Source organism: Myotis lucifugus, unplaced genomic scaffold (assembly GCF_000147115.1).
Source record: "Myotis lucifugus unplaced genomic scaffold, Myoluc2.0 scaffold_25, whole genome shotgun sequence".
In the NCBI taxonomy this organism is placed as follows: Eukaryota; Metazoa; Chordata; class Mammalia; order Chiroptera; family Vespertilionidae; genus Myotis; species Myotis lucifugus.
In genome coordinates, this window is record NW_005871073.1 from 9,770,862 (window position 1) to 9,793,045 (window position 22,184).

Consider the following 22,184-nt stretch of genomic DNA (forward strand, 5'->3'; position numbering starts at 1 on the left):
TTAGGGCGAGCAGGCAAGCAGGCAGGTGAGCAGTTAGGTGCAAGCGGTCCTGGATTGCAAGAGAGCATGGACCGGGCTGAGGGACCCCACCTCCCCTCCCTCCCCCCCCCCCCCGCTTCCCCCCATTAATGAATTTCGTGCACCGGGCCTCTAGTATATTTTATAAGTGGAAAGTGTCATTATTCCTTTTGGAAGCAATATTTTTTATTCTTAAGGATATGTACTCCAAACTTACTGTCAGTTTTTAAAGATATTTGTGATGTGATCTTGAAAACAAGAACAGTTACCTCTTGTATTTAATCCAAAAAATAGAAGGTGGAAGATAAAAATAGAAGATTCAATTTTTCCCTATTTTGGCATAAGTGAACAAGTCATGATTTTAGTTTGGAGACAATAATATGACTTTTTCCTTTGAACTTCCTTTTTGTTTCATTATTCTTGAGCTTTTGGACTTACATGTTGACTTTCCCCTCTGCTTCCATTATAGGAAATTGATGGAAAATCCCTGCTATTGATGACAAGAAATGATGTGCTGACAGGACTTCGGTTAAAGTTGGGGCCTGCTCTGAAAATCTATGAGTATCATGTAAAACCTCTGCAGTCAAAGCATTTAAAGAACAACTCTTCATAGTACAGTCAAATTGGGGTCTCAGACCTCAAAAATACATAATGACATAATTTAGTTTCATGTGATGAAACTTTGTAAACAGAATACATACATGTGTATATGTAAAGAATTTCAACCAAATGAAACGTTATCCTATTGGATAGACTAGGCAATCCATCAGCTGACCGGAATTCAGCTAGGAGGAGCAAGGAGAACAGGTGGATAGGATGGCTTTCCTTGTGGAGTTTGTCAAAGAGAGTACAAAGAAATCCATGTTCGACATGGGTAGATACCCTTCCCCAGAAAAGCTTTGAGGTCATAAGGACATTCTTCGTTTCTTCATAGATGGCTTTCCCAAAATTCTTTTAAAAATTCAATGGGATGAGCATGTTTGATTACAGACTTGGGGACGGGGAGAGAGAGAAAGGGATTGCTGTCTCCCTTGGGTTCCTCTGCTCCTTAGAGCTTGTGTTACTGGGATGGAATTGCTGACACCCTTTTTTACAGAGGGTCCTCCACTTGACCTTATTAAGGTTTCACTGGGATATGCTGCGCTTTTTGAAATGAACATGCATCTTGGCCCCTTTAGAAACAGAACCATAGCTCTGAAAAGAAAAACTCTGTTGTGTATTGGGGATATCCATCCATATTCAGCTGGCTTTCGCAGGGGGTAATGGTATTTTCTGCATAGAATTGCTTTTAAATTGGTTGTTTCAAAAAAAAGCATTATTTCACTTTATGGCTGTATTTATAATAATTTGTTTCTGAAGAAATTTGCCAAGAGTTACAGATCAAAAAGCCTTGTTACTAGTACAGAATATTTTTATATACATTCCTTCATGATGGTGTAATATTTTTAAAATTGCTCTGATGCTTTGTTTGATTCCTGGTTTGAGTATTTGTTTTTAAGAACTTGAAAAGGTGGGGTTGCTACATCTCTGTTCAAAGAGACATTTGTTCAATCTCTGTGTGTTGATGCCTTGTTGGATTGTGTTTTGTGGTTGCAATAAAGCATTGCTTCAGTTTATTCCTGGTGTATGTTTGATCTTCTTTGCAATTGGGATTAAGGATTAAGGTTACTTCTTAAAACCATGGAAAGTTAAACCTTAAAAAAAAACCAACACTTCAGACATAAGAAACATGAGATTTATATGTGGATTTATCTTCTTTACAAATGGAATTGTCCAAGGATGCCTTGTTCATTCTCTTATCCCACCCAACAACATATTTTAGGTGTTCTTTTAGCCAAAGATTTTATTTAATTTTTTTGCTGTAGGTCAGTGGCGCGGGGTGGGGGGAGGTCGTGGTTTTGGAGGGAACTTCTGATGTAAACTATGAAACTTCTTCCAGACGAAAGCTCATATTCCCGTATACAAAACTTTTCAGAGTGGTTGGACTCCCTGAAGTTCCCCCTTCCTTCTTCTCAAGTTAAGAATCACTGTTTTATTGAGTGTTATAATTCAGTCCCCTGTGGAGGTCATCTCTCTAAAGAATACAAAGTCTGAAGATGAGAGTGAAAAACACAGGAATCAGTATAGTGAGTGGGGTTCAAAGGTACATTCAAAATTAATTGGAATACGGAGTTTATGAAGTGTCTGAAATTTAAGTAGTGCTTTGTTTTGCGCTGTAAGTAGGAGAGGGGGTCACAAAGGAGACATTTTCTATCCCCAAGTTCTCACAGTCTACCTGAGACAGAAAACAGAAACATATGAGAGTAAAAGGCAGAATATTGTTAAGGATTGTGAGGAGAGAGACTGATAAAAGGGGAGCACTGCATAAAAGGTGGAAGAGACAGGAGCTCATGTAGGAGGGCGCTGGAATGAAGAACTTCACTAACCTTTCTGAAGGAGTTTCCCACAAGTGAAATAGTGATGATGATTGAACGCTCTACCTCGGAGGGATAGTTTGAGGAATGTCCAGGCCCTGCTTCCATGCATCCACCTGATACCTCCTGTATTAGCTTGGAATAGGGTTTGGCTGTGAATGATCAAAATCACCTCCCCAGCCCGGCTCATGTGGCTCAGAGGTTGAATGTCGACCTATGAACCAGGAGGTCTTGGTTTCATTCCTGGTCAATCCACATGCCTGGGTTTCGTGCTCAATCCCCAGTGGGGGTGCCTACAGGAGGCAGCCGATCAATTGAAGTATAGTAACCTCCATCTTGGGTAAAAACTGCTGTTTAAAATTTTAACCCTGCTATTCTGGCTTCTGTAAACATTTGCTTGCTTAATAGGGAAAATAAGACTACTCCCCATCCAGAGAGGCCATAAAATATGCCCCAGACAGAGTTGTCAGTGCTGGCACCAGGCCAGGACTTGAGATATGGTCTCACGGCCCTGTCCTAGCAACAGGACTTTTTCTCAGAAGGTCCGGAAGCCTCATTCCAAATTTGGAAAACAAAGAGCTGAAAAACATATAAATAGGAAAGACTTCCACCATATTGGGCCTCAGAATTTGAGAAGCAAGAGTTCCTCTGGGCCCACTAGCGCTACTGAAAATGAATAGGACTCCAAATAAATTTGGCTTATTGATTAAGGCATCTTCTGATTTACAATATAGCACAATGATTCTCATCACTGATGTTTCTATCTCCCTCTCCCTCTCCCTTCCTCTCTGAAATCAGTAAAAAATATATTTTTAAAAAAAAACACCTGCCTCCCTTGCTCTTACCCCACCTCCATAGTTAATGTAAACAAGACAGAAGCTTATAAATGTCCAGAATCAGGCATTCCCTGGTATGGTCCCCATAATGTTAGGGACACAGACTCCACCTTTCTTTTTGCCCTATTATGCATGATACTCATTCCTAGAATTTCATAGCCCAAGATGGCTGCTTTGGCTCTTGCCATCACCACTTGAATTCCAACCAGTGGGAAGAGGTAAAAGGAGAAAGGTGCATACTTCCTTCCTTCCAAGAAATTACTCATAATACTTCCTCTATCTTGCTGTCCAGAATTCAGTCACATTGCCATAACTAAGCTGCAAGGGAAGCGGAAATATTTTTTTTTCCTTAGAGACCCAGGCCCAATTAAAATTCAAAAGTCCCATTATTCTACAGATAAAAGAGAACGAATATTGAGGGATGACTTACTGTCACCAGTCAGCTGGCCATGGAACACAGGGGATATGACACTGAAAGTGTGTCCTTAGCTGTATTTTTCTCTAGATTTGAACTTGGGCTCACACTCCTTTTAGTCTGTTTTTATAGCAGTCACCTTTTACCACTATTGGAAACTTTGTTCACTAATCCCAACCTAATTCAACTAAGCTTCGGACCTGGACTGCTTTATAAATGCTTGTCAGAAGAAAAAAAGGGGGGGGTAAATTAACTGAAAAGCAAACTATTGTCCATCTTCCTCTCCAGACACGCAGACCCCTGGCTTCAGCCATACAATTCTGTGTCTGGGTGTGGGCGTGGAGACCCCAGTGTCCTGCTGTCCAGGACTGCGTTTCTGCACTAAGTTTTCTTTTAAACTTATTAACCAACCAGCTAGACTGTCTGCCTCGTCTTTGGTCTCTCTGCTCCTTTGGCGTTTGGGGACCACTTGACATTCACAGCCCTCTCTCGAAGCAAGAGTATTATCGCCATCAATGTTGAGGACAGCTTGATAAAGTGCATATTTTTAGAGAGAAAATTGTGAACCTTGATGTCAGCTAGGAAATAAGGATTCTGAGGTCAGGGGATGGCAGTGGGGTATTTTGCAGAGAAATGCTGATGTAGAAGGACTGGTCCATGTGGGATTGCATGAAAAATGACTCCCAGTGGGGCCTCAGAACAATACCTTACATTCTGTCTGGGAAATGTAGGGTGCAGGATTCTCATCCCCCAACACCAATAAATTGTGGAGAGCAGCGGAGTCAGAGTGCAGGCCTCGGAACAAGCTGAATGGGATGTAGGGTTTGGTACGTGGCCTCTCTATTTACTTGTCACCTGAAACAGGTGATAGGAGTTCATTCATCTCCACGCATTACCATTCTAGTTTTGTATTAGCTCCTTGGCTCTCTCATTTTCCCTTACTCCACCACAGCGTTCACCATACCTACAATAAATTAGCATTGAACCAATAATTTTTTTTAAAAAAAAGAAAGAAAAACAAACCAAAAAGAATCAAATCATTCCCCTCAGCCTCCATTGACAACTTTCGAGCAATATTGGCAAATTAAAGACAGTCCGCCTTTCTTACGCCCAGAATGAAGGCCTTGACAGGCAAGCCTGAGAGCCTTGGCAGACACTGAAGCTGCTTCCCTTCCTGTCCCCGCCCACCCCCAGTCCAGGGGAAAATCAGTGTGATCAAAATAGGCCCTGGAGAGCGGCCGAAGACCTTGAAATTCAGCAGGTAGGCAGCCTTTGTCTCCAGACGGCAGTGAAACCATAGACGTCTGATTCCGTTTTTTTAAATTTTTTTCCAGCACAAAAATGCAAGTCCATTCTTTATTTCAGTGTTAAGAAAGCTCTTACATGGTGAAGGGTATTACAAATTACATAGTAAAATCCTAGTACTAGGTGGAATTTTAGAAAAATGTTTTTCTTTTTTTTTCTTTATTTAGATATTACATATGTGTCCTTATTCCTCCATTGTCCCCCCCATCACCCCCTCCCTTATGCCCTCACCCCCCTGGTGTCTGTGTCCATTGGTTAGGCTTATATGCATGCATACAAGTCCTTTGGTTGATCTCTCCCCCTTACCCCCACCCTTCCCTACCTTCCCTCTGAGGTTTGATGGTCTGATCAATGCTTCTCTGTCTCTGGATCTGTTTTTGTTCATCAGTTTATGTTGTTCATTATATTCCACAAATGAGTGAGATCATTTGATATTTATCTTTCTCTGACTGGCTTATTTCACTTAGCATAATGCTATCCAGGTCCATCCATGCTGTTGCAAATGGTAAGAATTCCTTCTTTTTTACATCAGCATAGTATTCCATTGTGTAGATGTACCACCATTTTTTAATCCACTCATCTGCTGATGGGCACTTAAGCTGTTTCCAAATCTTAGCTATGGTGAATTGTGCTGCTATGAACATAGGGGTGCATATACCCTTTCTGATTGGTGTTTCTAGTTTCTTGGGATATATTCCTAGAAGTGGGATCTCTTTTAGATCGCACTGGGTTTTTATTAATGTGACCTGGGTCTGCGACTAGTACACAAATACACATGCCACGAGGGGAAGCACTTCAGGAGTGGGAGTGAGCATGCCTCGATGCCAGTAGCTTTTATGTTCTCACATAAAATCTAATGTTGGAATTTGATTATTTTCAACCAAAGGGCCCCACAGGGTATCAGAACCACAAGGGAGTTTTAAAAAGTACTTGCCACTCCACCTCCCCTTTCAGACTCTAGAAAGGACATTTAATGAATCGATTTAAAGGCAAGGTCACAAACAGGTCGCTTTTCAGTGGACTCTAAGCTGACATGTTTTCCTTTGGCCAGTGAAGAATGTGTGTGTTTTTACAACTACATTTGCGTTCTTCCTGGCAAGGCCGAAAGCTCCCATTTATTACAATCTTTTTTAATAATATATTTTTTGTTGATTTCAGAGAGGAAGGGAGAGGGAGAGAGAGAGAAACATCAATGATGAGAGAGAATCATTGATCATCTGCCTCCTGCACACCCCACACTGGGGATAGAGCCCACAACCCGGGTATGTGCCCTGACCAGGAACCGTGACCTCCTGGTTCATAGGTTGACAATCACTGAGCCATGCCGGTTGGGCTATTACGATCTTTTAATTCCTAATATTTTGTAACCAGCAGGTGCACACTTTTACATTAACTGCCTGGACCCCTGAAGGTATGATGAAATTTAAACCCCCTGATCTAAAAATAAAGCTAAGAACACATAGCCTCCTTAGAGTGAGTTAATTCAGGAACTAGAGATTGCAAGTAGATTTCGTTGAAAACAAGCTGGCCTATTGCATTGGAATATTCAGCAGATATGAGCATCATTTTTGATGCTTAGTGGACATGATGAATATGATGAAAAAGAGACCCATTGCTGGCAATCTCCTCATTCTGTCCTCAACAAATATCACATGTGAGCATAAATTGTGTTCCTCTGAGCTCAGTGTACCCTGTCAGGGCACACACCGTCCATCCATTGCAGTAGTGAAATATATCTGTGGAGGAAATTAATTTGGGGAAATCTAATGACCCACAGTTGCCCAGCCGCTGCCATATTTGGAAGCCAAATACAAAAAGTACTTACTGGTGGTGATCCATCTGCCTGTGACGGTCATTGCAAATGGGATCTGCAGGGGTCAGGTCTGGGCGCAGAGCCATTAACTGTTTTCTGTAATGATTTGGAGGAGGAAGTTAAACGTTCAAAGAGCTGACTGCTGTAGGACAGATATGCTTCTGAGGAGAAAACTTGTTAATTCTACTTCTAAACCAGGAATAGAAGCCACGGGAAGAAGGGAGAGAGCCATGGTTGCATTAATGAGCAGCTCGTTAGCTTCATGCTGTAGCTCCATAGGCAATTAAATAGCTTGGGTACCATTTCTGGCCAGCAGTGGCAGTTCCATAGAGAGAAAAAGAGATTAAAATGATCACATCCAAGTTCACTTGGTGACTTTGGCTGTCTTATATCTTTGTGACCCTCAAGAAGAGAGTTGTGTCCAGCATGCATTGGGGCAGATTAATGGAGGAGCCTGTGAGTAAAGCAAGGAGGTAGCTGTATTAATTAATGCCTGTTTACCTCGGCTAGGCAGGGTGTTCCTGTCAACAGTTGTCTTTAAGGAGAAATCAGGAAAGCTGGGGATGTTAGGCAATCTCCAAATAGAAAACAGGCCCCTCCTCCGTAGAATAAGTACATGGGCAGACCTGTCACCTTTATCACAGCTCAGGTAGGGGAGAGGTCAGTGAGTAAAAGCGTAAGTAATACTACACAGACGTGTTACCTGTGGAGCAGGCTATGCCCCGGGCAGCCAGATCTATAAACAACAAGATAAGGGAACATGTGCCATGAGATAGTACATACTATCACCCAGGCATCACCTGTGGGGCATTTTAGGTCCAGAGTTTAGAGGCCTTAAGCTTCCAGAAAAGTCAGGTAATGCAACCAGGGAAAGAGCTGCCGTAAGGGTCTTCAGCTCTGTCGTCTGTGGCCATATCTATGCAAAGGTTTCAAGTTAAACATCTTCTTTCTGAATTAAAGGTGGCAGAATCATCCCATAAATTGCGTTTCCTGCCCTTTTTCAGGGGATTACACTCTGTTTTTATATGCTGGGAAATATACCATTTGAAAATAAGACTCATGTGACTATGAACATCATTTTGAGGGAAACTTAGTAAAACTCTTCAAGCAGCCAGCATTTCCTACGATTGAAAAGTAGTGTTTGGGGCAGTCTTCTCTCTCCTGTGCCCGAGCTTAGGGGCACTAGCTGATACACTGTGGTGCAGTGGGTAGAAGCACTGAGGCTGTTCCAGATGAATCTGAACTTGAATCCAGCCCCACCCTTTACTTGACATGGGAACTTGGGCAAGTTGTATGGCTCCCCTCAGCCTCAGGTGCCTCATCTTTCTCTAAGGCAGTGGTTCTCAACCTTCCTAATGCCGCGACCCTTTAATACAGTTCCTCATGTGGTGGTGACCCCCAATTTCATCGTTAAAAATTGAACATAATTAAAGCATAGTGATTAATCACAAAAACAATATGTAATTATATATGTGTTTTCCGATGGTCTTAGGCGACCCCTGTGAAAGGGTCATTCGACCCCCAAAGAGGTCGCGACCCACAGGTTGAGAACCGCTGCTCTAAGGGCAGATACAGAGGCAGAGCAAAGCAGCACCAGCCTGGCACTGTCAAATAAAAATATAATGCGAGCCACTTATGCAATAAATTTTCTGGTAGTCACATTTTAAAAAGTAAAAAGAAAGAGGATAATTAAATAATACGTTTAACCCAATATATCCCAAATGTACCACTTCCATATGAAATCAATACAAAAGTCATTAACGATATACTTTACAATCTTTTTTTCATGCCTTCAAAATTCACTGTATTTTATACTTACAGCACATCTCCATTGGAACAGAACAGCTCAAGCGTACCCATTAGGATCACTTTCAGCTGAAAACACAAGTAACAGTAACTTAGACAAGGCAGAGTTTCCTGAACACGTGTATGAGGTCTGAAGGTAAGCAGACCAGGGTTGGCATGACCATTCCATAGTCACTGGGTCCCAGACTTCTCCTAGGGGGTTGCTCCACCATCCTGCATCTTCCTGTGAGGTCCAACATGGCTGCTCTGGCTTCAGTTACCACAACTATATTCCAGCCAAGAAGAAAACAGAAAAAAAGTTGCATACAGCACTTTCACTGACATCTCTTTAACAAGAACTTAATCCTTGGCCTTACCTACCTGCAAGGGAGGTTGGGAACTGTGGTCTTTATTTCAGGCAGCCAAGTAGCCAGCTAAATGACAGGAGGATGGATACTGTGGGGAAGCTAGCAATCCTTCCATAACACCAGTCTCCCAAGTTGATGGAGGATTGAATTAGACTTCATCGTACAGTCAATCTATATACAGAAAAGCCTAAGCAACTGTTAAAACCGAACGACCAGAACAACCAGAACGACCAGTCGCTATGACGTGCACTGACCACCAGGGGGCAGACATTCAACACAGGAGCTGCCCCCTGGTGGTCAGTGTGCTCCCACAGCCAACCTCCCCCTGCTGACCAACCTCCTGCAGGTGGGGTGTGGTAGATACAGACCCTTTCCCAGGAGGGCCTCGGGGCTGGCAGCCAACCTCCTACGCCCTGTCTCTCCCTCCAGCCGGCAGGCCCCGATCTGATTCACCACCCACCCGCAGTGGTGGCAGCGCAGTGGTGAGGGAAGGAGGGGGAGAAAAGGTAGGAACCGTGCAGTGGCGGGCTGCTAACAGGGGCATCAGTGTCAATTCCTTCTGTGCCCAGCTCATTGCCTCTTCTCCCAACCCTGCTGGGGCCTTCAGGCCCCAGGCTGAGACAGGAAACTGGGGGTGGGTGGCAGCAGATGCGGCCCTTTTCCCAGGGGGGCCAAGGGCCTGTTCCCTCCTTGGGGCCGGCAGCCAACCTCCTGCGGTTCCACCCCCATCCCTTCCCCAGCAGCAGGCCCCGTCCCTCCCCCCGGCCAACAGGCCCTGATGGCGGCCCAGCAGCGAGGGAAGGAGGAGGGGGGGAGGTGGGGAACTGCGTGGTGGCGGGGTGCCAATGGCAGCATCAGCATCTGGCGTCGTTCCTTCTGTGCCCAGCCCCGCGACCATCGCCTCCTCTCTCAACCCCACTGGGGCCTATAGGCCCTGATCGGCCTGGCCCTGATCAGCCTGGCCCCAACTGGCCTTGATGGCCGGCCAGGCCTAGGGACCCTACCCATGCACGAATTTCGTGCACTGAGCCTCTAGTAGTATTATATGAAAAGTGAATTAAAGTATGGTTTTATTACTATGATCTCACTCCATTTCAAACCCAGCCAAATCACAGGATTAACAAATATGCGGAACCCAAATACTGTTCATTTGATGCATCTTAATATTACTAAACAGTAAAACAATTACTTTCTTTTTTAAAAAAATGTGTATTTTATTGATTTTTTACAGAGAGGAAGGGAGAGGGATAGAGAGTTAGAAACATCGATGAGAGAGAAACATCAATCAGCTGTCTCCTGCACACCCTTACTGGGGATGTGCCCGCAACCAAGGTACATGCCCTTGGCCGGAATCGAACCTGGGACCATTCAGTCCACAAGCCGACGCTTATCCACTGAGCCAAACCAGTTAGGGCAACAATTACTTTCTTAGGTCTTTGGATTTGGGGTGGTTCTAGAGTTTTATCTTCATAAGGGCACATAAAAACAACTTTGCATTATTTCAGTTCCATAACAAATTGTTATGCTGAGTTAAGGGAAATGTGCTAAGCAAAATGCATGTTTTTATTCATCCCCAAAGACCTAGAGAGGTTAGTCTGAAGTATTGGTAAGTTCTAAATACATCTTATCCCTAATTAAAGATGAACACTCAATGACATTCAAAATAGTTTTGTGAGCCTAATGAAAGGGAGACCTCTGATACCTTTCGGTAAATAACAAACAGCAAAAAAATTTAAAATAATAAAGTTTTAAAATATGTAGATCTGCATTCATTTATTTGAGCCAATTAGGTTGACATCAGTCTGTTTAATTGTCTGGGCAGATTTTGCAATGAATTTTTAATGCTAAGGTGACTTCTCCCAGCTACCAGAATGTAGGTTATTCATCAGTCTTCTGTATGGTATGCATACAGAATGCAGAGTAAGTTAATATTGCCTAATGGACATGTGGTTAAAAAGGAAGACTTTGGAGCTATGAATCCACAGTGGAGGAGCAAGGAAACACTGGGTGAAGGGTCAAGAAACCGGGGTTCTGGTCCCAGGTCTGCTACTGACTTATCTGTAAGACCTTGTACAAGTCTCTTAACCTCTGTTGGTTCAATTGCCTCCCATGTAAAATAAGTTCAACCATAAGTTTATTAAATTTAGCAGTTAATGTTTGTGATTTTCTGAGAATGCAATTATTTGAGTTATATGTGTCCCTCCTCTCCTTTACCACTCAGTGAAAACTCAGCATTTTCATCTTCTACAATGTCATTTCCCTTTCATAAATGTTCTAAGATTTTCGTTTGATTGATTCTCTCTTGGTTGTGCAGTGGGCTGGGAACAGTGGGCTTGAGAATTGTTGAGTTGGCTGATTGTATGAGCCTATAGGTTTGAATTGAAATCACTGTCACTGGATCCCCGGTGGAAGTGCCTCTCTTTTAGGAATAGGACTTCCCCACAATCAGAGCCTAGAGTTGAGGGGATAGAAAAGCAGAATTTCCCAGTGGATCCATTCCCATGTCTACCCTTTGGTTATCAGACCCATGTGTTCTACTGTCTGGCGACATAACATCATACAAGTATTTGCAGAATATACTGTATCCTGGAGAATGGTACTCCATCATCACATGGTGTCATCTCCAAGCTGGCGTATCCTAAAAGACCATTCATTCCATCACTCTATCAGGCCAGCAGCTTCTGGATGGAGCAGTATGTGATAGGACAAGAAGGTCATGTGGTCATATACAGACTGTCCTTTTATTTTAAAGTAGGTCCCTTGGTCTGAGCAATGTTATGCAAGATTGTATAAACCCTTGGGTGGTGCTGCCAGCTGAGTCCCTGTAGGCAGGAAAGGCAAATCCATATTCAAAGCATGTACCAATTCTGGTTGAGTCACTGCCCTTTTCAGAGTGAAAGTGGTACAATGTATTCAACCTGCTGCCAAGTAGCTGGTTCAGGGGTGGGCAAACTTTTTGACTCGAGGGCCACAATGGGTTCTTAAACTGGACTGGAGGGCCGGAACAAAAGCATGGATGGAGTGTTTGTGTGAACTAATATAAATTCAAAGTAAACATCATTACATAAAAGGGTACGGTTTTTTTTTTTTTTTTAGTTTTATTCATTTCAAATGGGCCGGATCCGGCCCGCGGGCCGTAGTTTGCCCACGGCTGAGCTGATTAGTATTCTCAAGGATTGGTGGTGGCATATCAAGTCTCACTTGATATTGATCTCTAAAGTTGGATATTTGTTAGCAACAGTTGTGATCTGTAATGGAAAGTGGAATCCCATGCTTTTGGGCCCATGTATGGCCTCCATCTCTGCTACTATGACTACTACATTCATGAGCTCATTGTGCCAGCATTGGGATCACCAGTGACAAAGGATGACTGACATCAACTGGCCAAGTCCTTCTGTTCACTTGATTGGACAGTGCCTCTTCCATCATTGATGCCCTTTGGTAGACATTATGTAATATGGATATCTTCACATTTATTGCCCACTCCCACTGTGACTTGTGACATCTTCATTTATAAAGGTGACTGAGCAACAACATAGAGAAGTCAATACCATTTAAAAAGAATTATATTTCCTGGAAAAAAGAGGACATGCCACACCATGCAGGGCCACAGGGAAAGCATTAGGTTTGGGTCATGAGGCAGAATCAGGAGCAAGGGGAAAGCCTGGGTCAGAGCCTTACCTGCAGTTTCCATGGGAAAGGCAAACCAAGGCAAAGTGAACAGTTTAGGATTGGTTGTTTTGAATAATTGCCACAGGCTTTGGGGCATAGGGGCTGTCTCTAGCTGCTTGGTTCTTGTCCCTGGGTTGACTTAGGGCATGGGAAATGCTGGCATGGTATGTAAGTTAGCTAAAGAAGTGGTTAGATTGTCTGTGAGAGGCATGTACCCAAATAAGTTTTAATTTTTAGGAATTAGCTATCTTGGGAAGGGCAATCTCTCCCTGGGTTCTTTTATATATATATATTATTGACTTTTTACAGAGAGGAAGGGAGAGGAATAGAGAGTTAGAAACATCGATGAGAGAGAAGCATTGATCAGCTGCCTCCTGCACACCCCCTACTGGGGATGTGCCCGCAACCAAGGTACATGCCCTTGACCGGAATCGAACCTGGGACCCTTCAGACCACAGGCTGACGCTCTATCCACTGAGCCAAACCGGTTAGGGCTCTCCCTGGGTTCTTAAGTCCCCCCCAACATCTCAAAACATCACAAGCTACAGAGAATAAAAAGCATGATTAATGCATACAGGTCCATTCACCAGGGTCTTTCTTCTCCCCAATCTGTCATTCTTTCTCTTTCCAGAAGCCGGACCAACCAACTGAGCCATTTTCCCATGAGTTTTTATATATTCTTACTTTTCTTTCTATACAAAGTAGATGACCTTTTGGTGCATTTCCTAAATATTTACTCATTGGGAGGATTTCCCTTTGACACTGTCATGAAAGCTACCCTCCTCTATGGCCACTACTGAATGACATAGAGGATGAAGCCCACATACCTTTCTTGTGCCCTCTGTCCTTACTTGTGCTTGATCCCAGATCTATCATTTCCGTATTACAATGGACTCCTTCTGGGCTCACCAGACCCTAATGCGTGGTGGGTTTGACAGAAACCTGTAATGATAAGTAGCTCTGGCCACAAAGTCCCTTATATCCCATAGACATACATTTGTCTTTACTAAGACCCAGTAACACACCAGGAGCTATTTTTCAAATGGTGAATAATCATCTGCTACAGATAGCATGCGCCAAACCCTAGGAGTCTATGTTGTAATTTTCCTATTGGGACTTGCTGTGAGCCCTGCACAGCATCTTTCCCAAGGAGAGACACTTCTAACAGAATAGGGTCTGCTAATTCATATGGCCCAATGAGTAGGAATGTTTGTACTTAGCCTGGACCTGCGGCACAGCCTTTTACTGCTCTGGGCCTCACACAAAACTGGAAACCTTCCTTTTCACCCAGAAAATGGGTTGGACCAGTATTTCCATTGGAATATGATGCCTCCAAAATCTGAAGAGTCTTCCAGGCATTGTGCTTTCTTCTTACAGGTAGAAAATTTGAGATGGAGTAATGTGTTCTTTATTTTGGAAGAAATATCCTGGAATGCCCTAGACCAGGGATCATCAAGCTTTTTCTATATAGGCCAGAGAATAAATATTTTAGGCTTTATGGGCCAATAGTCTCTGTTATAACTACTCAATTGCCATTGTAATATGAAAGCAACCAGAAACAATACATAGGCAAATGGGCCTGGCTGTGTTCCAATAAAATTTTATTTGCAAAATGCATGTGGTGGGACAGATGTTTCTAACTCCTACCCTAAACCACTCCTAAAAACTTCACTAAGGAGGTGGGCCCCAAGATGTTTCTCCACCATTCTCTGATGCACAAGCATCACTTCTTGCTCCTCCAGTCCAATTAACATGATAATATATGAATACAATGGACCAATGTAATGTTCTTTGGAATATCTAGATGTTCAAGATCCCATATACCAGTGGTCAGCAAACCGTGGCTCTCGAGCCACATGCGGCTCTTTGGCCCCTTGAGTGTGGCTCTTCCACAAAATACCACATGCGGGCGCGCACGTACAGTGCCATTGAAACTTAGTGGCCCATGCACAGAAGTCGGTTTTCGGAAAGGTGATAGACGAAATAAGTATACAAGACGAGTGTGGATGGGAGAGTTGGAAGGGGTCGACCTCAGCGAATGTACCTCAATCAGATTGAGGACGTTTTTAGCAAAGGCCAGCTTAGGAGTACCCTAATTAAGTTAATAACAATGTACCTACCTATATAGTCTAAGTTTAAAAAATTTGGCTCTCAAAAGAAATTTCAATCGTTGTACTGTTGATATTTGGCTCTGTTGACTAATGAGTTTGCCGACCACTGCCATATACCAACAACAGGAGACTTAATGTAGTCCTAGGAGCAAGGCCATAAATGAATACAATGGTCCATTCCATGTGAATGGAAACTGCTTCCATTCCTCCTTGATTTGAAAGTCTGATGGGTTTTATCCAGTATCCTCAGGATTCAGTCTCATGTATGTCCTCCAGCTCCTGTATTATTGACTCTTTGCCATTCTTTTGAGCAATAATCCCTTTCCTCCCTGAGTGGGCCCAGCATATCTCTGTTTGGATTATGATGTGACTTGACCCTAATTATAGGTCTGTTAGCCAGGAGGGGAGGTGGGGATAAATCCCAGGGGGCACTGTTTCCTTGCAAGGCAGAAGCCTCTGTTTGGTCTTCAAGCAAAGGGGAGCAGTGCTAGCTTTCAACAGGGAGGAGAGGCCAGAGAATTCAGGGAAATCCGAGGATTCAAGGCTCCAGGTCCATCAATCAGGTCCCTGGTTTTGGTGGGAAAACCTCAGGTTTGAGAATGCAATCTCTCTTGGAACTCTGCTCTTCTTATAATCAAGTCCTGTGTTTGATCCTAAGATTTTTCTGACATCTGGCCATAGAGTCTCATTTATACAGGGTATGGCAAAAGTAGGTTTACAGTTATGGGTACTCAAAACAGGGTTTATTCTTGTATTATTATTTATTATTGTATTATTTTCCATATGAACAATTGTAAACCTACTTTTGTCCCACCCTGTATACTACCAAAGAACCCTCTTGCTTTCATGCTTTTCCTTCTATTGGTTATTAATCATCTTCAGCTTTTAATTCTTTCTAAATGCTTTTATGGTTTCCAGCACATCCATCCAAATTCCATAGGCCTTGTGATAATTATTTCTCCCAAACCTCTCAAGCATCTAAGATATTGCCCCTGCCAGTGTATTCCCTTTCTCCATTAACCCCTCCCAATTCACCTCTGGTGAACATTTCATGGGCTCATTGCCATCTGGCCAGTGTGTGGTCCAGCTCCAAAAACCCATCCCTAAACTACTCGTGGCATCCCAGGTTGGCTTGCCTGTGAAGCTCACAGTGAGACCCTGAGATTTTCATGCAGGAGGTTGATTGAGGGGTGATCTCTGAAACAATGCCTGTGAGCAGTAAGGGAAGCAGGATTGGACAGGGGGAGAAGCTGAACTGTGAGGCAGTTGCAACAGAGGCCTCAGCCAATCAGGAGCTCTGGAGCTGGAATGTCCCTGCAGGGTTATCCCAGTTGAGGCAAGAGGGTCAGGATTTTGTGTCTCCCACATTGACTAGCAGGGGAGTGGGTGTGAACTTGGGTGAGACAGCTTCCTTTGGCCAAGGGCAATTCCTGTGCAGGGATCTAACTATAAGCCATCAGAGGGAAACACTTTCGGCAGCTGAGTGCTTTGGTCCCAAGGGAGATCTGGGTGATGCACCAAAACAGCTGTAGCAGGAGCTTTACCGCCCACTTCGTGGGGAAACACTACCACACACTGAAGATGGCAGAGCAAGGGGTGGAATGAGCCTGAGTACTTGTGCTATCACCAATGGACAAACCATTCTTGGGTCAATCTATTTCAACTTCTTAAGTAAATAAGAGGTCCTTTCAGGTGAAGATACCCTTAGGTATTCAGTTACTTGAAACCAACAGCATTCTAACTAACATGCATTATCCCAGTTACTCCTCTGTTACTCTGAGGTAAGTACTATTATTATTCCCATTTCAAAATTAGAGCACTAAAGTTTAAGGTAAGTTGTCTAAGGTCACACAGCTAGAGATTGGTGGAGCCCGATCTAAAACTTAGCACTGTCTACATCCAACGTTCTGCTCTTCAACCTTTTATAAACATCTGTGTGACAGCTGGTCAAACTGGAAGGGGGATGTCACCATCCCCAGATATGAACAGAATAGTAGCCTGTATGTAGCTAAAGGTCTAATAGGTCTGCTTCAAGATGCTCACTGTCCCCTGACTTGTTATAGTTGATTGAGTGGTTGCCCCAAAGTCCTATGTCCACATCCTAATTGCCAGACCTGTAAATGTGGCCGTATGGGGAACAGAGGAACTTTTTAGATGACAGTAAATTAAGGATCTTGAGATGGAGAGGTCACCATAAGTTATCTGGGTGGGCCCCAAATCCAATGACAAGTGTCCTTACAAGAGTCACCCAGGGGAGACTGATAGACAGAAGAGAAAGAGGCAGTGTGAACATGGAGGTAGAGGTTGGGGTGGTGGAGCCACAAGCCAAGGAGCCCCTGAAGCTACCAGAAGCTGAAGAGGAAAGATCAAGGACGGAATCTGCTCTCCGGATCTTAAAGAGAGCACAAGCCTGCCAACACCTTGATTTGGGACTTCCGGCCTCCAGGCAATGAGGGGATACATTTCCACTGTTATATACCACCAGGTTTGTGTTAATTTGTTACAGCAGCCTCGGGACACCAATGCATCTGGGTTCTTCTTTTATTCCAAATAGACTTATTTCCCTTTCGCATTTAAAGGTAATCAGTATGCCCTTGTTCTAAGCTTGGTTGACTATATTCCTTATGTGGTAAATTTCTATTGAGATCCTTTATACTTTAAGGATTGAATGGCAACTGCTTCCTCAGCAGACGTTATGGCACCTCTGGGGATGTGAATGAGCGTTCTCCTGAGAAGTAGGTCCATCGCCATTATATTCTCAAAAGGGCCTCTGTAAGAGCCAAAAAAAGACTTGAAGAATGTCTGGGAAAGAGTCTGGGCAAATGGAAGAATGAGAGGCAGCGGAGTTCTTTAGGAAATGAGAACAAAGAATATGAAAACACAAAGAGATTAAGTTTCCATTATTTGGAAGCAGGAAGGACCCAGCGTGTCTGGTTAGAAGGCTTGAAATCCATGCCTTTAGAAAGAAGCTTTGGTTTTCTCACAAATGCAGGTGAGGAAGCAGAAATGGCAACGGTTTTACAAAGAAGATGACAAAAGGCAAACCCCATTTAGCCCAGAGTCTGAAGGAAAAGAAATGCTCTTTCTGGACAGAGGGTTAGGAGGTTAGAGGGAAGTGAAGGTTTCTGCAGTTAAACCTCGCAGGTGATTGAAAAAGATTAATTCTCTTCCAGTGACAAATGAGTAAAATGCTGTCCCAAAGGAGTTACTTCTACTGTGGAGCAAAAAGGGAGAACAAGCAGGTTAGTAAAAGTAAAGAATGGTACAGCCTTAAGTCTGACTCTTTTTAAGGAAAAGGAACAGGACATATTTTCTAAGCCTGTCTCAGTGAAAAGTCAGGAGATGGAATTTAGAGGATTTGGAACAAGTCTTAGCCAGATGCCTGGCTGCCAAGATCACAAGCGCCGAACAATGGCTACTCTTTTGTGTGCTATGCAAACTGCTTCCCAGGTGGTAAATGCACCTGCTTTATTCCCCCTTGAAAGTACTGGAGATGGGGTGGGGGGCCGGGGGCGGGGATGGGGAGAGAAGATGGGAGAGTGTGTGAGAGCAGCTCTGCTTCCCAGAATATTGGAACACAGCCCCTGTCGCCTTCCATAACAAAATTACGAAGTGTTTGATTACAAATAACATCAGAGGTACTTACAGTTCAGCGGCCTGCTCCGTCTGCCAGGCCTGAATGCAGCAAGAGAAACCCAAAGCCTGTTAGCAGCACATAGATTACAATCCTAACCTCAAGACAACATCCTTCACAAAACAGGAACCTGGTGGAAAATTCACAGACCACAGGCTTTCCTGCCACACACCTGTGATACAACATCTGGGATACAATAGCGCATCTGCAGCCCACCACAATAAATGTTTTAAGAGCTCAAGGGAAGCAAATGCAGCTTTGCATACAATGGCCCAGCATTTCTAAGGATTGTGCTCTAGCATGGATTTCTCCTCTGAAGCCTCCCCAGTGTTTCTATAACTTGTGTGACCAAGAGAATATCAAGGGAAAAGGGTTTTGCTCTTGTTGGCTTATTTAGGAAAAATCATGTTAGACTCTACATTCCTCCTTGAACAGAATTATAAAATCAGTAGGAGGATAAAATGTACTAGCCATTGGGCCATGCGAGGTCTGTGATGTGGAAGCACATTTTGTAACCTGAGTATTTGATACAGCACAGAGCTTTCCTTATCGAATGACTTCATCCTTCTTATCTCCTGTTCTTTCAGGCTCCAGCAGGTGAATGGCCTCCAGCAACTTCTAAGGTTTGCTGCTCTCAGACCTCCCATCTCTCACCCCACCCACAAAATCCAACCATGGTGTTCTATTTGGGTCAATAACAAAGAAAAAGAAGGTAGGATGTTTCTTTTAACAAACACATACATATCTCTGTGTGACAGGCATAAATACTATCAAAGCACTTTACAATTGTTTAACCCATTTTTAATCCTCAAAAACCTCTGAGGTAGGTTCTATTTTCATCTCCATTTTATACATGAGGAAACTTGTCATATAGCTACTAAGAGGTGGAACCAGGATTTACATGAGCCTGTGAAATTAAACACTATACCATGCATCCTTAAGTAGTAATATTATAAAGGTTAAAGAAGCAAAATTATCAGATTATACTAAGTGCTCATATGCAAGCATTTATTAAAAATGGAGATTTTTTAAATTGAGTTTTTTAAATGGAGGAAGGTTATCTAGAATGTTCAAGTGGACAGGTTTTCATAATGGGTTTCTAAAATTATAGTTTATGAAGCTTTATGATATATACAATAGTAGAGTTAGTCAGTTGATATAATCACCACTCCAATTTGTATGCATCTTTAAATCATCAATTATATTTATTTCTCTGATTATATAGGTAGTAAATGTTCATGTTTGAAAGATTCAGAAAAGTGCATGGCCAAAAATAATAATCTCTCATAATCCCACCATCCAGAAATCATCACCACTGATATTTCCATCTATAGAGTCTCTAGTCTTCTTTCTACATGTATATTCATTCATCGGTGTATTGACTTAGCTTTTATTAAATGTGTTCTTTGTGACAAAGTGATGCATTATTCAAAGAAAGCAATTTATACTTTTTTTTTTCACAGCCCCAGTGTGTACTCAATATTCTCTAAGGCTTGTAAAATACATAAAGCCAGTACATTAAGATTACAAAAGTACTTTTAGAGTAGGAATAAACTAGAACATTCTTAAAAATTCAAATATTCAGTCTAATTGAAGTCAAAGTGGTGATATATTTCAAAATGCGATTTCGTCCTTACATTTTCTGCAGTACCCAGAAGCAAAGTTTTAGCCTCAGTCGAATGAAAACAATGCTTGCTTCTTAAACTTGTGCACAAATTCATTGATATGACACTTTCATTAATTCATGATTCTTTGTGAATTGATTCCCAAGTTTCTCTAAGATAGGAAGACACAAGACAACTAAAAAGAAATATTAATTTATGATAGTTCTAATACTGCTCAGCATTTGTGAAATAAACTGTATCCCCAAAGCATGTTACAGCTACTAATCATAAAACACCTTGCTGAGGTAGGTGTAGAAGAATTTGTTCATATTTGAGGAAAATGCGCACTATAAATCAACATACTATGTTAAAAATACTATGATTTTTAGCACCACGAGTGGCCTAAGGAAGTCTTCAGCTGGGAGTGGAGTCCAAATGGTGGCTGCAATGTCACAGCCTTGAAGCCAGCTTCCTCTTGACTGTACCAGTGATTCTGCCATACGGATTGTCTGACGGGAGCAAGACCTGCAGAAAAAACACAGAAAAAACACATTGGGACTTCAGAGACATTAAAATAGACCTCTCCTTGAGTCTACGAATCAATATTACAACAGCTTGCTAAGCAGGAAAATGTATGTGCCCTAAAATCCAGTGTCTTCAAGCATGGCCACACCTTATTTTTCTGGCAACAGTTGAGAGATGAGCCAATTCTCCAGAAAATTAAAGAGTTTTAGAAAAATTTTAGTCATTGGGATATAAATGTTTCTCACATGCATTAAATATCCCTGCCTTTTAAATGGAGTGGAGTGAACATAATCGGCTTTTGCCTGATGACTCCCTCTGAGCATCAGTCACTGTGCAGTGCTATCACCCGCCATGCCCCCAGGAGCATGTGAGGGCCACAGGGCTGCTATCCCAGTGCCAAATGGCTCCAGACAGCTGCACACTTGGAGTTCTTCTCCCCTCCCTGTCATTTGTCACTTCTCTGCTGTAGTCAGTGTGTCCTGACTCCCTGCTTCTCATGTGTTGCCTTTGCTTTGCACACACCTGCTGGGTGAGGGCCTGACAGTGCAGCCACAGACACGGGGACAGCTTGTTCAGTCACTCAGGGGCCTTCATGCAGAGCCCTGATCCAAAGAAACACAGGGCTTTTTGCCTTCAGATCCCCTGCTGGGCTCCAGGAGGGAGCTTCCGGTCTGACTTATTAGAGCAAGGACACTGTGTGGCCAGGCTCTGAGCTGGGATCAGCACAGGCCTGAAGGTCAGAGGAGCCACACCTCTCTCTGCAGTGGGGGTGGGGGCAGGGGGCTCTGAACTAAGACTCGCTCTCCTCACGAAGCCTAGGCCTTTTTCTGTTTCACCGTTGGTGGACATGGCCAGGATTACACTTAGGTCCCTCTCCTTTAAAAGGTAATCGTTTTGCCCTAGCTGGCTTGGCTCAGTGGATACAGCATCAGCCTGCAGACTGAAGGGTCCCAGGTTTGATTACAGCCAAGGGCACATGCCTGGGTTCCGGGCTTGAACCCTAGTAGGAGGTGTGCAGGAGGCAGCCAATCAGTGATTCTCTCTCATCATGGATGTTTCTCTCTCTCCTTTTCCTTTCCTCTCTGAAATCAATAAAGAAATATATTTTTAAAAAAAATAAAAAAAATGAAAGGTAATCGTTTAAAAAGTCCTCCCGTCCTAATTAACGGCATTGTGATCAACATCCTCTCCTTTCAGCTGAATGAGCAGCGAGTGGGGTCAGGGCTGCTGTCCTCCGCAGCTCAGGGCTCCGTGTCAGCACCAGCAGGCACCTGAGCTGGCCTTGGCTTCCCAGTGCTGCCCCTCCGCCCCTCCCCCCTCACAGCTGGGGTGGTGCACAGCCTGCTGGAGCCAGCGACGTGATTTGCAGAACAGAGAAACAAGGTTCCTGGCCAGGAGGGTTTCGGCTAATAAGGCTGCTGGGTCCAGGGGCGGGAGGCAGAATGTAGGACCTTCTGGACAACCCTTCATGGGTCTTTGTTCACCAAAGGATATGAGTCTATGGCAGCAGAGCCATGTTAATAGATGGCCCTTCTCTATCTTCCTCCCCCCACACACTAAGCAAAGCTACCCAAATGGGTGTTTTTCATACGCTAGAAGTCTGTGGAAGGATGGATCAAATAAAGAAACTCTGCCATTCTGAAAGTGGTCCGAGGGTGTGTGTGGGGCGGGGGGAGGGGGCGGG

At 43.5% G+C, this 22,184-nt stretch overlaps 2 protein-coding genes across 2 annotated transcripts in view; one reads left to right on the forward strand and one right to left on the reverse strand.

Moving 5' to 3' along the window:
* The window catches only part of SAMD13 (sterile alpha motif domain containing 13), a 47,022-nt gene extending 45,388 nt beyond the window's left edge, over positions 1-1,634 (forward strand). Inside the window, exon 4 of the mRNA XM_006086136.1 lies at positions 488-1,634. Coding sequence (XP_006086198.1) covers positions 488-631 — 144 coding nt within the window. The 3' untranslated portion in view covers positions 632-1,634. The remainder of the gene's footprint in view (positions 1-487) is intronic.
* A 17,905-nt stretch (positions 1,635-19,539) lies between these two features.
* The window catches only part of LOC102440467 (uricase), a 32,034-nt gene continuing 29,389 nt past the window's right edge, over positions 19,540-22,184 (reverse strand). Inside the window, exon 8 of the mRNA XM_006086137.3 lies at positions 19,540-20,500. Coding sequence (XP_006086199.2) covers positions 20,426-20,500 — 75 coding nt within the window. The 3' untranslated portion in view covers positions 19,540-20,425. The remainder of the gene's footprint in view (positions 20,501-22,184) is intronic.